This window comes from Poecilia latipinna, unplaced genomic scaffold (genome assembly GCF_001443285.1).
Source record: "Poecilia latipinna isolate Pla-1442-1.1 unplaced genomic scaffold, P_latipinna-1.0 Scaffold495, whole genome shotgun sequence".
In the NCBI taxonomy this organism is placed as follows: Eukaryota; Metazoa; Chordata; class Actinopteri; order Cyprinodontiformes; family Poeciliidae; genus Poecilia; species Poecilia latipinna.
The window spans coordinates 207,368-220,640 of record NW_015113111.1 but is presented as its reverse complement, the minus strand read 5'-3'; the positions used below and the strand labels follow the sequence as shown (position 1 = coordinate 220,640).

Here is a 13,273-nt window from a genome sequence, read left to right as displayed (position 1 = left end):
TTTGTGTTTGGTTAAAAGTGTTTTTGGGGTTTAAAAAAAATTAAAAAAAAAAAAAAAAAAAAAAAAAAAAAAAAAACCCTTCCCGCTTCAGAGTTTGATCATGGTCCCTTTAAGCTTGTTCATGTTACAAAAACAGCAATGTGTGGGGGCTACTGAGGACACACAAAGAAGCAACAACTGTTTCTGCACTAAACCAAAGCAGGCGTCATTACTGCTAATTTCCCATGGAGGGTGAGGATTTTACTATAGGTTCGTACATTCTAGTATATCGTGAATAGTTGAGGTAAGGGGGAGGGGGAGTACATTCAACAATCGCTTTCAGGGGCTGTGGAGGTAACAAAGACTACGCCAGAAAGGAATTAAACTCAACCAGCAGTTAAAGGTGACTTATAGAAAAATATTTTTGTGAAAAAAAAAAAAGAAAAAAAAAAAAAAGAACAATGTAGGCTACTGTTCAATGGTTTCTTCACTTCTTTACAAAGGAGGTAATGTGCACCTGCGACCCAGCAACTTCTCCCGTTTTGTTGAGTTAATAGGTTTGGCCTGCAAGGCGGTGAAAGCTACTCCACAGGGTTTGGACTTCAGAGGTGAGAGGAGAGTGCACTAAAGTGTAACGTGCAGGATTGTCATTGGGCTGGTTGGTTCTGCCGTATGACGGTCACCACATTTTCATCTTCCTCTAAACACACCTCAGTGTCACTATGTTTAATCACACCATTTTAGCTGAGAGGCTAAGCTAGCCCTCGGTAGAGTCCGGGAAGGTGATTTCGCTCCCAAAAACTTCCCTGTACAAAGGAGGGAAGGCGTATGCCGTCTCAGGGTGAACCAGACGGAAAAACTCCAGCTTATCTATGTGGAGGTTGCAAATGGACCTCATCATGGGAAGCTTAGACACCATCTAGGAAGGAAGTACAGGAACAAAATACAAGTTAGTAGGAAAAATAATAATAATAAAAAAATCATACACATACAGACATTGAGCAATATAGCTAGAAAGTTTCTGTACCTTTGCTAGCTTCTCCTCTGATGTGCCCTCTTTTTGCAGGCAGCGTTGCAGACCCACATAAACTTTCTCCTGCAGTTTATGGATCTTCTGGACATCTGTCAGCCAAGGTCGGTCTGAAAAAGAAGAACACAGATTTGCTATTGTCTTGTTTGCAAAAACGATCTAGATATGCTTTATTTTGTGATAAACATATATACAGAATCTATGTTCAAATAAGCACTGTCAATGAGATGACCAATACTTGGGTAGAACTTGAAAATGTACTATTCTGTGTTTTCTCTTTACAAGGTGATCTGGAATTGAGTGCAGCTGGTGGCATTACACAAACCTCGACTTGGCAGGTACAAAATGGAATAAGCTGATATTTTTGGAGGGCCAAACATTGGCTATTTTATGCAGGAAACAAGTGCAAAATTTACACTCAAAGATAAGAGTTTGGTGACTGCTCACTCTGTTTAAATGTGTGTCTGCTTGAAGCTTCAGTCGGTATGGACACATAGGGCTGCCAGTCTTTGTGGGAGGAAAATGATAATGTATTTCTGTCTTTAAACGCAACGATATAACAATATAAACTGGAGGCTCTTACCCTACCAATCAAAACAACTGGATTAGGCCAAACTATTTCTGCACCCGGGTTCTGTTGGTACTTTGCTAAGGCTGCTTTAGTCCAGTATGGTTTAGCATTTACAACATAGGCGGGCAGACAAATGAAGCTGCATCTACTTGCCTCTTGACTATATCAGCATTATCAGACAGTTTTAATTATTTCAGTGACAATTTTGACAGCTGAGAAAAAAACAGAATCAGCGTATGCTGGTCAGAATTTAAAACATAGATTTAAAGGGCCAGTGTTCAGAGACAAATTTCAGAAGTCAGTTTTTTATGACAATTAAACTAGGAAGCTGCGTAAGTAAGAACAGCTTTACTGGAAACTTGCCCATATTTAAATATGGTTTATATGAGCAAAGATAAGACGCAATTACACTGATGTAAATAAGCTGGCAAAGGGCAAGTTACAAATGCCATACAGTGATATAATAGGTTAATTTGAACATGACGTTGTGACCTACATTTTTTTTTATTAAGGTTATTGTATAAAGTAATAAAGTAATGAACGGCAACTAGTTCCTTATGGGACTGAAAAATTAGCTCTAAATACATAGTTGGGGAAATATGAACATGAACCAATTCAGTTTAAAACTTTGTGAACAGAGTTTATAATTAGTTATTGTTAAGAGTGAACAACAGTGTAAGGAACATTAATTTATTTTATTATAGCTGATATTTAACACGTTTTAAAATGAAAATGTAAAACCGAAACTTGGATAAAGATATGCCACATGGAATGTGGGCTATGTTTTCACACTTATATTTGGCTCTACAATGATAGTTTTTATGCTTAGCTGCGATCATTTTCATTTTTTAGCCAAACCAATTGGTAAGACTGGGTGTAAATAAAAACACCTCTGTTGCAACAACACCAACAAACTTCCCTGTTTAATGAAGTCATTTGAAAGTCTGAGGCTTGATTTACATGATAAATGATGCCTAACTCTGTTGCATGCACAGGCTAAAGTACACTCTTGTGCAAAAAAAAATAAAATAAATAAATACATGAATGCATGTATTGCCCGATAATATGAGTTTAAATATCTTTCTTCTCTGTGAAAACTTTCCCGATTTCAGAAGAAAAGGTAAATAGCTAAACAAATGTTCTCACGTCACTGCAGCTTTAAAAATGCTTGCGTGATAAAGAACTGACACCGTCTACATTAATCAGATACGGACCTCAGTAGAAAACAACAAGGAATGATGAGTTCAACCGCACCATAATAATCCGGGGTTTAGTAGGCCTGTTTATGAATTGGTTGAGACAGTGTATAAGAATGCTGGTAAACCTAATGTTGCATAAAATACACTACACACCTTCAACCAGTAATTCTGACTGCATGAATTGGCTAGCCAGTTACTAGTTACACTGGTTTAGCATTTACAGGAAAGTTGTAAAGTAAGGTGCAGTAATCTAACCTGGTGACAGAAGGACCGCAGCACTGAACAGAGCCATCTCGTCCTCTGACATCTGTATACGACTCAGAGTTTTTGCTAAGTCAAACACAGCATTCACAAGGTCATCACAGCCTAAAGAGGGAAGAGAAGCAAAACAATGTTTGACTATAATTGTTGTGACAGTTAAAAAGATGGGGGGGAAAAAATGACCTCAAATCACCTGCCCATCCTTTCATAATGTTTATGTGATAGAAAGACAGAGAAAGAGGAAGAGGCCCATTGCGCTGACTCACCAAGAGCTTTAAAAAGCTGAGCACTCGCAAACTTCCCATCAAAAAGCAGTGTATTATTGATGGGGTTGTAGGCTCGGCACATACGGATCAGAAGGACATCCATGCACCCTGTTGAAAGAAAGATAAAGAACACATATTGTTTTTTAAAAACTGCATTGATCTTTTGTTTCCTAGGCATGATCGTAGAAACTAAAAGCCCTTTTCGTGATAAGAGCCTAATAAACACATACGGCAGGTCTAGCAGATGCTATATTGAGCAAAAGCTGAATGAGGAAGTGTGTCCCAGGGCATTTCTAGGGCTTAGAAAAGGCTCCCTCAACGCTTGGAGTCAGGGCTTCGTGTCTCATTAAAATTCAGCGGGGGATTGGTCCTCAAAACATTCAGAAGCTCGTCCAACACGTTCTGTTTTAAATCTACAAGGCCACTTGAAGGATAAGAACTACAGCACAGTTAAAGATAATAAGACAAACGATAATGCAATAAAAACTTTAACAGGACGCAACTGTTTAGTACAAGACTTTACCAGGCTCTGGATGCTACGTAGAGCTTTCACATTAGTTTTGTTCTGTGTTTAATGATAGCAATTAATTACATAACACTGTCATTAAAGTAATGGCTCGTCATTTTTAAAGTGAGTTTCTTTTAAAAGGTTTTAAGCAGTTAATATATCACTCTCATTTGAAAACTACTGGTTTCCTAATTGACTCCATGTTCAAACTGAGAGCACCATTATGCAATCTGCACTCTAAATGTGATACTAAAATATCTGCATCTGAACTTTACCATGTAGCCAAACCAAACACACCAAATCATGTCTTTTGTTAACTGTTCTAGATACTGTGCTCTTCTTAATTTCATTTTGATTTAAATTTACATACTTATATGGCTAAGTAGTTCTCAGTATTTTCTGGGAGTGCTATTTTGTAGTAGTACAAGTTTCTATTTGTTTATTCACACCTTAATTCCCTTTTTTCAGTTATAAAAACATTTCCTGCTGCTTTGGGCAAGTTTAATGGTAACACCCAATTGTGAAATGCACTTAAAGTGAAAATTAAATTGGTTTTTGGGTCTGAGTTTCAAAGCAAAGCTGGCTTAAAGACAAGTTCTTGGGTGGCGGAGGCTAAAATACAACTTATTTAAAAACCTCTCGTCAGTCCACATTCCAGTTTCTTCTTGAGGTGTGGCACACTTAATTGATGTGTGCCATATAAAGCAATAGAGGAAGGTGTCAAAGTATATAATAAAGTACATCTCATGCTTCAAAGAGTAAAGTTCAAAACAAAAAGACAGACTTCACCATGTGATTTATGTGCTCAAATTGTTAACAGTGTAATTAAGTGTGGGCAGGTTACTGAAATCCAAGTATAAAAACTGCAGATTTAAAATCGCTAAAATATTTCCCTGTGTTGTTTTGCTGGCTTCTAGTCCTTTTAAAGAAATACTACAGGAAGTGCTGGCGTGACCTACGTTTTTCTCTGGCTGTGAGGAGCGTAAAGTAACAAAGTGCTGCAGCTTTCCTATTTACTGCTGCTTCCTGCCAGTCAGCTGGTTGAAATACAACTATGCTACTTTCCTCATGGAAAACGAAAGACAAATTCAGCCATTGAAAGTGTGTTTGGTCACAACAAACACAAGCTGCTATGGTGTGAAAGTCAAAGGACTGACATCCATCTCTCTTAAGGCACATTTCTATTATGAAACCTGAAACATTTTTTCTTGGAACTCTTATATATCCTGACAACTCTTATTTATCCTGACTGTATTTTAGTGACTGTTTCCACTGTGAAGGCCAAACAGGGCCAGACGCTGAGCAGTTAATGGCTCCCACTGCAGCAGCGTTGTTCGAGGACTTGCTCGGTAAAATGAAAACAGTTTAAATTTCCAAAGAAAAAATTCGAACCAATGAATTTGCCACAGCAACTACATACTATAAATTAGGTAGAGTCTGCTAAAGTATTTGGTGTAAATGTAAGAAACTTTTGTGTTGTATCACTTTACGCAAGAGGTGAAGGGAGACAACACTGAAACCCAGCTCTCAAGGAAGAAACTTATGAACTTGTCATATGATTAATATTTTGAAACCAGCATTACTTGAAAGTAACAGGAAGTTTGTAACATCACCATCATTAAAAATAGTCCAAGTGATGTGTCACAAAGGAACACAATCCATAATTATAAGCAGCAGTGTCTCCAAAAGAGTTGTGTTTTTTTTTTATGCCCAAGAACATAAATAGTATTAAAATATCTATATGTGCGAAGGATTTACCCCCTCTTTCTCTACTGGCAACTGTAACCATACTTCGGTGATTTAAAACACATTACCTTTAAAGTCGCAAAGCATTTTAAAGTGACATAATTTAAAAATCATTTTTGCTTCCAGCTAGAAAACTCCATCCAACAGGGTGGGTAAGTGAAAATGTGCTACCTATAAAAGGTTCCCATGGACAAAGTTACTTTCAGAAGCAGGATTTTACAAAGGTGGTGCTATTTATTACTGCAACCGGTGTGAAAAGAGAGGCATGTGTGGAGAGCAGCCAAATGGCCCAACAACTTATCTATTGTTTCAGCTTGGTATTCCTGTGTTGTTTTATGTCAAACCAAAATCTGAAATATGCTATCACATATTACAGTTTATGTATTATATTCAAAATAACAAGTCTGATCATATTACAGCCGGATAATATGGCTGAAAAACTTATCACAAGATAAGCGTTTCTTATCAGTCACATCAACTTAGGCAAAGTTTTCATAACTTTGAATAAAGAGCTAATTTTTCTGCAGTTATGGCAAAATATGAAACTGCAGCTGCGACTCAACAAGTTGTTGCTAGGTAACCAAAGAGTAAGTGAGTTAGTTGATGTCACCTGCTTTGCTCAGGTCGCCGTGAGAAGTTGAGGAGCTAAAACCTTTCCTCTTCCTACATCTCCCAGAATGTGAGAGTGAATATTATATATATGCAATATTGAATATTCTATCACATGTATTTTCAAACCCTGTGAATCTCATCCCAGCCCTTTGCCTAGTTACGCATAATTACTGAAGAAACTGTGATGAAAACAAAGCTGGATGTTCTTTGGAGAATTAGAAACTATGCAGCTTCTTAAGCATGTGCAGCTGTTAATCTGTGTGGAGGTCCACCCTTCTTAGACTAGTGTGACAACAACTATTGTTGTCGCAACTAAAAGACGGGGTGTGATTTTAGCCTGGAGTGAAGTTAACTCGCATTATGCACTGACCTGCTTTAAGTAGAATAATCTGATCATTCTGACAGAGGTCCATGAAGCCAGAGATGCGCTTGGCAAACTCCACCACATACTGAATTGCGTTGGTGATGTGAACCGTGCACTGTTGCCACATCACTTCGGCTGACTGAAAGAGGGGAAAAAAGAGGCATGCAGAGGGTTTATTTGAGGACAGCAGCTCGTGAAGAACAGGTTGTGTTTCATTGTGTCCTTTTGAGTCTAGCTCATGTTCAATTAAATAGCCTGAGCAAAAGCATAACCAATTAAACATAGTATTTCACCGTGTGGCATTCACTTACAAAACTAGAATGATTTCAGGAGACATGTGATATGATTTGAATTATGATTGTTACTCAGTCGGTGAACACTTGATTTATGTATATTGTTAAAAACAAAAATAACCTGAAGTTAAGGACAACCAATGACTTAGATCTGACAATCAAATCTTCCCAAATGCAGACATCTATTTATTTTATGTTTTGTTTCTCTAAATTTCACTCTTTTATTCCATGCAGTGCAAAACGGGCTCTATTTTAATCTGTTTGTAGACAATGATCAACAATAGTGAGCCTCACACTTACTTTGGTCTGGTACGAACGAGTCTCTTCTGGATTATAGATGTTCCATGCCATCCTCTTCAGCTCCTCTGTGCTGTACTGGCTTGTCTCAACATGGGACTTCACTACACTCTGGATTATACGCTCTGAATGGAAGAAAACGGCACTTATTCATTCATCCGCAGAGATTTCTTTAAGACTTGTAACCTTTTCAGTACAAAACAACAGTTGCTCTGTTATTGCTTAAGAGTTGATATAGTTAGGAAAGAAGAAAGTGGGCATGTATCGCACCTAATATTGTCATTGCAATATTTACCAATATTATCGCCACTGCAAGACGTTCTAATATGCAGTCTTACTTTTAAGGATGTATCCACATTGTAAGCAGCACAAATGGGGTTACTACTACTGACCTATTTCCAGGAGGGAGCAGCCGTCTGGCAGAGGGTTGAGGATGGCATGAGAGAAGAGTCCAGAATCATGCAACAGCTGGTACTCGTGTTTGATGCTGTGGTTGCCATCAACAAAGTCCAAGCTGGTCTGCTCTGGCGAGCTCTGAGAGGACGAGCTGCTCCCTGCGCTTCCTCCCAGCATTTCCAGGCTGCAGTAATCGCCGCCTGTGTCCTCCGGGGTGAGGGGCAGGTCAAAAAAGAGGCCCTCTGGCAGGGTCGTGATGTCATCCAGGTCGCTGAGCGTAGCGCTGGAGCCTCTTCTGTAGGTGCGGCCGTGCTCTGCCAGGTCTCCATTCTCCTCGCGGGAGACGACTCCAGCGCACTCCTGTGACTGCTGGTGCTTCTGGACCTCTGCGTACAGGCTGTCACGCTGCTTTTTGGACATGCGGCCAAATTTCACTGCTGCAGCCGGAAAGCACAGAGATAAAACTTCTTAACTCAAACAGTAGTCCATAAAAGGACAGCATGCAGTCACGGTGATTAAAAAAAAAAAAAAAAAAAGACCCCAAAGTGGGGCCAGTGGAAACTTTGAGTTAATTAAATATAAATTGAGGGAGTAAGCTCACCGTCACGGCTCATTCCAAGAGCGAGACACTTCTGCAGCCTGCAGTGCTGACAACGGTTACGGTTGGTCCGGTCAATCAGGCAGTTCCTTTGTCTTGAGCAGGAGTACATAGCGTTGTTTTGCTGACTGCGTCGAAAGAAACCCTGCAAAAATAACAATTGCAAAAACAAAATAAGGTACCAAATAAATGTTACAATGATGTTTTTCTTCTTCTGTTCTTTACAGAAATATACCTAATGAAATTGCTTATAAACTCACCTTGCAGCCCTCACAGGTGATAACACCATAGTGGATGCCTGATGATTTATCCCCACAGATTTTACAGGGAATGACTTCTATTTGAGCTGAAGAGACATGATAAAAACACAGGTCATTATGTAATAAACTGAGATTTTATTAAGGAAACTTTCCAATGCTCATATTTGTTGGACTTTTTCTACTTTTTAAAATTCCTGAACACAAATACTTACATTAATAAAAAAAAAAAGTAGAATATTAAATCTACTTAAAAATCAAATGAATTAATAATTATTTGTTTTCATGCTCCAACTAAAATCTCTTGAAAGTGTTTGAAGCACAGATAAAAATCAACATATTTTGCAGAACGTGTCACTACATAAACAGACAAGGTTTACACTGAAACACTGAGTTATAGATGAATATGACATTTTCTTTTAAGGGCTGCCTTCAGTATTTGTCAATAGGTCCATTCAGCCATATCAAATGAAGTTGGCAGATTACACCGAATCAATATTTGCTTTGGACAGCCGTGTTGATTTTTAATTCAAACAAGCCCTCCACCACCTTGCATTAGCTGCACTTGGAACAACCTGAATCTTCCAAGAAACAAACAAACAAAAAAACGATCCATTTCAGGTCAAATGTTATCTATCATTTGCAATAGTGTTTGACATGTACTTCCTAATAATGAGACAGAACTGACGCTGTGCGGAAGGATCATAAAGAAACCAGAGGAGTGTTATGAACACACATGGCAAATAAGTATACATTATACATGTTGTGTTCATTATGGGAGCCTGATCCTTCTTACTCAAGAACAGCCTGTTCTTTTCATTATGTTGTTTATCTCAGTAGCTGGGCCTCCTCAACCCCAGAATAGCAGGTCAATTGCATTAGCCGAAGCCGGGGGTTATAAAGTTTCACATCGCGCGCTCTCTCTCCCTCCTTTGCACGCCGCCTCTCCTCCTTCAGGGCGAGCTAACATGTTCGCAGGTTAACAAAGAGTGATGCCAAGTGGAGTCCTTTTGAGTTTATGACGCTTAGATGAGTTGCTGGCAGGATCTTGAAATCGTAAGAAATACAAAGGTTGCACCAATTTTAGGCCAGGAAATAGGGAAATTATAAATACTTTAACTCTTAGTTTAGTAAATTAATTAAAGATAGACAACCAAATGGTGGTTTTCATTTCACACTATCTTCTCTCCTCTTCCTGGTATCTTCTCCTTGGAGACATAACTACACAACTAAACCATATCTACATCGAAACAAATTTTAATTAGATTTCTTACTCTGTTCATCAGACAACTTGGTCAAGTCCTTAATTAAAAAATAAATAAATAATAAAAAAACTTATTTTGACGTGAACATTAGTTTCACATGAAGCCACCCACCAAGAATGAGATTCAGTTTTATTTCAGTCATACACTTAGTTTAGCTCTGAGCGCAATTATTCAAAAACAAAGCCCCCATTTAGCCCTTCAGTTATGTAACCCAGAAATAACTGCCAACATGTGGGACACAAAACTCCAAACTATTAATAGTGTCGCTCCAATAAAATCTACAATGGTTCCAAAATCCCACGCAGAGCAATTATTGTGTTATTGTTATATTTGTAACTGTACCTTTTAGATACAAACTTTATACACATACATACACACACACGCATGCACACGCACACACGTTATCTGAATCAAATACAAAGAACCAAAAGGCAGTGTAATTTCCTAGTCATGTGAACTGATTTTTCATTGGTTATGATTTTTATTGATAGTTTTGTGGGGTTGTTTTAGAATTTTTACTTCAAAAAGCAACTGGCTGCAGGGTGGATGCCTGGACCTTTGATTGCTACCATGTTTTGCAAGATCTCATACATCCAGAAGTGCAGTGTGTGCCAAACCAACACTAAAACCCTTTGCTGGGTCACACAGCGTATTAGGTAACCCGCTAAATCACAAAATAGGATTTAACTGGTCTTCACAGCTCTTCAGAAAATTGCTTTTTCTATGAATGCCCTTTTATAAAATACAACTACCCAATCACGAGTCACTCCGTGTGGGGAAAGATGTGCGTCATGGACAGAGGGAGAGCAGAAGATGTCAGTGACTGACATTGTTCTGAAAACTCCGACTTAGGGGACTGTTCACATTTCATTTCTAACATAACTTGTCTGTCTTTTGAAGAGCCGTTTCCAGCTTGAAGAATCTTCATTTGCTAGAAGTCCTTGCAACCGAAATGCAACTGAGCGATATAAATAAATAAAGGCCCATGGAAAAAAAAAAAATCCCTTTCTCCATTGCTCCCTTTTGTCCCTCCTCCTCCCTCAGAGGCTCTCCCCCACCCACCCTCTACAGTCTGTTATATAACTCCCATCTGGTGCATTCCGTGAACACACTCATTCAAAGGTGGTTGTCCTGGCAACAGTGCCACAACCCTCCCTCGTCTTGCCGCGCTCCAATTGGCCGGCGAGCGAGAGCTTTGTTCCTGAGACTCGCCGCCTCACCTGCCAGTCAGCTGAGTGGCACAGTCAGGACCAGAGAGCAGGAATTGCTCCACTGACACACTTTCCACTGAGCAAAGAAGGGGGCGGGCTTGTGAGAAGAAACACAATCTGGCTTCTTGCAGCTTTTAAGGTGGAACCAAATCTGACTCAGCCTTTAAAGAAGGAGAGAATAGACGCTTTTATTGTTTGCACGGTTTACTCAAAGAAATGTAGCAGTAGTGAGGAGGAGGAGATATTTATTTATTTTTTTTTTACAAGCGCAGCAACATCTGGAGATAGTTGCATGGCCATTACTACAGTAAGCTACTGACAGGAGGATGGATATAGCTCATAGCTGTTCAGCTTGTTGCAGCATGTCAAGTATTTGCATGAAACCTCAGCTGTGTTTGAGCTCTACCGCCAATCTATTTCTACTCCACTGAAATATGAAACCAGAAATTTCTTGAACAGTTCTGCTCTACTGGCTAATAAATGTTGCACACTATAGCTCTGTCCTTAATTACTCACTGTTTGGTGTAAATATATTAGGTTTGTAATGCATTTGCTGCATTTACTAATATCTAAACCAGTGACGCATGTGACATTTAATGTGATATGGGTGTTGCAATTCAGCTAGGACCTGAACAAGAGCTCCTTTATCCATGAGAAAGCTTATCTGGAAAACCTTGTTAATCTTTTGTTACAAGGAAAAAAAAAAGGAAAACACAATTTATTTTTGTTTACTCCTTTAAAGCCTGACACAAGAAATAACAGAAATGGGGAACTTCTAAAAGCATTTGATGGACCTTTTAAATGGAACAAACAACTAAAACGTTAATATAATATATATATATACATATATATAATGAATGTCTTCCTTTTTTGTATCACAATTGATACTTTAGGTGTTTTTGGTAGTATTTAAAAAGAAGGAGGAAAACATGCCACAAAGGAATCAGACCTCTATGGATGCATAGGGGGAACTCATAACCTCCATAATATGGTGCATCTGCTATAAAGAACTTAATACGTAATACAAATACAAATAATTTTTTGTTGTAGAAGACTCCTTTAAAAACTCATGTTTTCAAAAATATGTGCTATTTCTTTTCACTATATCAGTACAAAAACTCAATGCATTCTTCACTATAATCTGTTTCTCTTAGACGCCAACTTGGATGTGCATCTTCCACCAGGTTTTAAAGGACAAACACAAGGTTTCTGATTGAGGGGGTTGTCAGAAATCCTCCTCCAACACAGTTAAAGAAATTGAGGACTCAGAGACACGTGCATCAATAAACATGCCTTTTGCAACACAACTGTTGTATGAATTAAGCGAATAGCTGTAGGCTATATACAGTACAACATAATAAGGGAAATTGCTGAACTAACGTCATGTTTCTGCCAGTAAGTCATTCAGTGTGTCAGCATTTATCATCCTCTGTTCTGTGAAACTTCGGCTTGTGAGACTTTGTCCTCTCATTCCAGGTAATCAAACTGGGTTCAATGTCCTATTTACCTAGCATTTTACAGCTACCTGAGATAATCTGTATTTAACGTAAGTTTGTGAGAACTTTTGGAACCTTTATGGAAGTGCTATTATATATCAAATGCTAACACTGAAACTGTTAGCACAGCACGATTTTGAAAAAAAAAAAAAAAAAAAAAAAAAGTAATTCACACCTGAGATAAGAGTGTGTCCACACTTCTTTTTTTTCTGCAAGCACAGGTTCTCCTTTGTGACTGATGCTCTGCACATTTCAGTGTACAGTGAGTTTTCTCTTGTTCTCCTAGCCAGAGAGAACAGGTAGCACAATATGTCCTCATACTAACCACAGGGCCTTTAAAAATGTACAACAGGTGTAGGAGTTTCATTGGCAGACACAACACAAGTGGAACGAGAGGCTTTTGCGTGGACTCCTGCACGATTCTGCTTTCATGCACAATTTGAATATTTCTCTGTGGAATGCTTCATTTAGCAGGAAATGTGTTTGTGGTTAAAATTAAATGATAAAATCAACAGCTTTGCATTACGTGCATCAAACGCAACGAAAACAAGCTGGAAGGACATTTTTAGTCATCTTTTATGTATCTTCTCACTTGCTCATTTCAATGAATTTTTCTCACACACAATAAAAGCCTACTTTCTTGATTTGTTTCTTTAACAATATACTGTACATGCTGCCAAGAACTCAAGCCACACACAATTTTATCCTGCACCACTGTAAACAGAAAATAGACCACTTTCGTTCGACTATGCTGTGTATAGTTCAAACCAAATGAACTTCTGCAACACCAAAACAAAACCAGACTGGGGAATCCAGATCACAGCATGCATTTTTTTTTTTTTTTTTTTTTTTTTTTTTTTTTTTGCTTTTTGCAAAAAACACAAAAAACCCAAACCGGGGGTTAAAACGGCACCGATTCTTTTC

The 13,273-nt window shown here is 38.5% G+C and overlaps 1 protein-coding gene across 1 annotated transcript in view; it reads right to left on the bottom strand.

Annotated features, from left to right (window-relative positions):
• Nucleotides 1–293: 293 nt before the first annotated feature.
• rorca (RAR-related orphan receptor C a) overlaps nucleotides 294–13,273 on the bottom strand; it is an 18,623-nt gene continuing 5,643 nt past the window's right edge. Inside the window, exons 2-10 of the mRNA XM_015040083.1 lie at nucleotides 8,381–8,466; nucleotides 8,124–8,265; nucleotides 7,519–7,959; nucleotides 7,130–7,251; nucleotides 6,543–6,675; nucleotides 3,307–3,414; nucleotides 3,035–3,145; nucleotides 1,007–1,119; nucleotides 294–898 (exon numbers count right to left, since the gene is read on the bottom strand). Coding sequence (XP_014895569.1) covers nucleotides 737–898; nucleotides 1,007–1,119; nucleotides 3,035–3,145; nucleotides 3,307–3,414; nucleotides 6,543–6,675; nucleotides 7,130–7,251; nucleotides 7,519–7,959; nucleotides 8,124–8,265; nucleotides 8,381–8,466 — 1,418 coding nt within the window. The 3' untranslated portion in view covers nucleotides 294–736. The remainder of the gene's footprint in view (nucleotides 899–1,006; nucleotides 1,120–3,034; nucleotides 3,146–3,306; nucleotides 3,415–6,542; nucleotides 6,676–7,129; nucleotides 7,252–7,518; nucleotides 7,960–8,123; nucleotides 8,266–8,380; nucleotides 8,467–13,273) is intronic.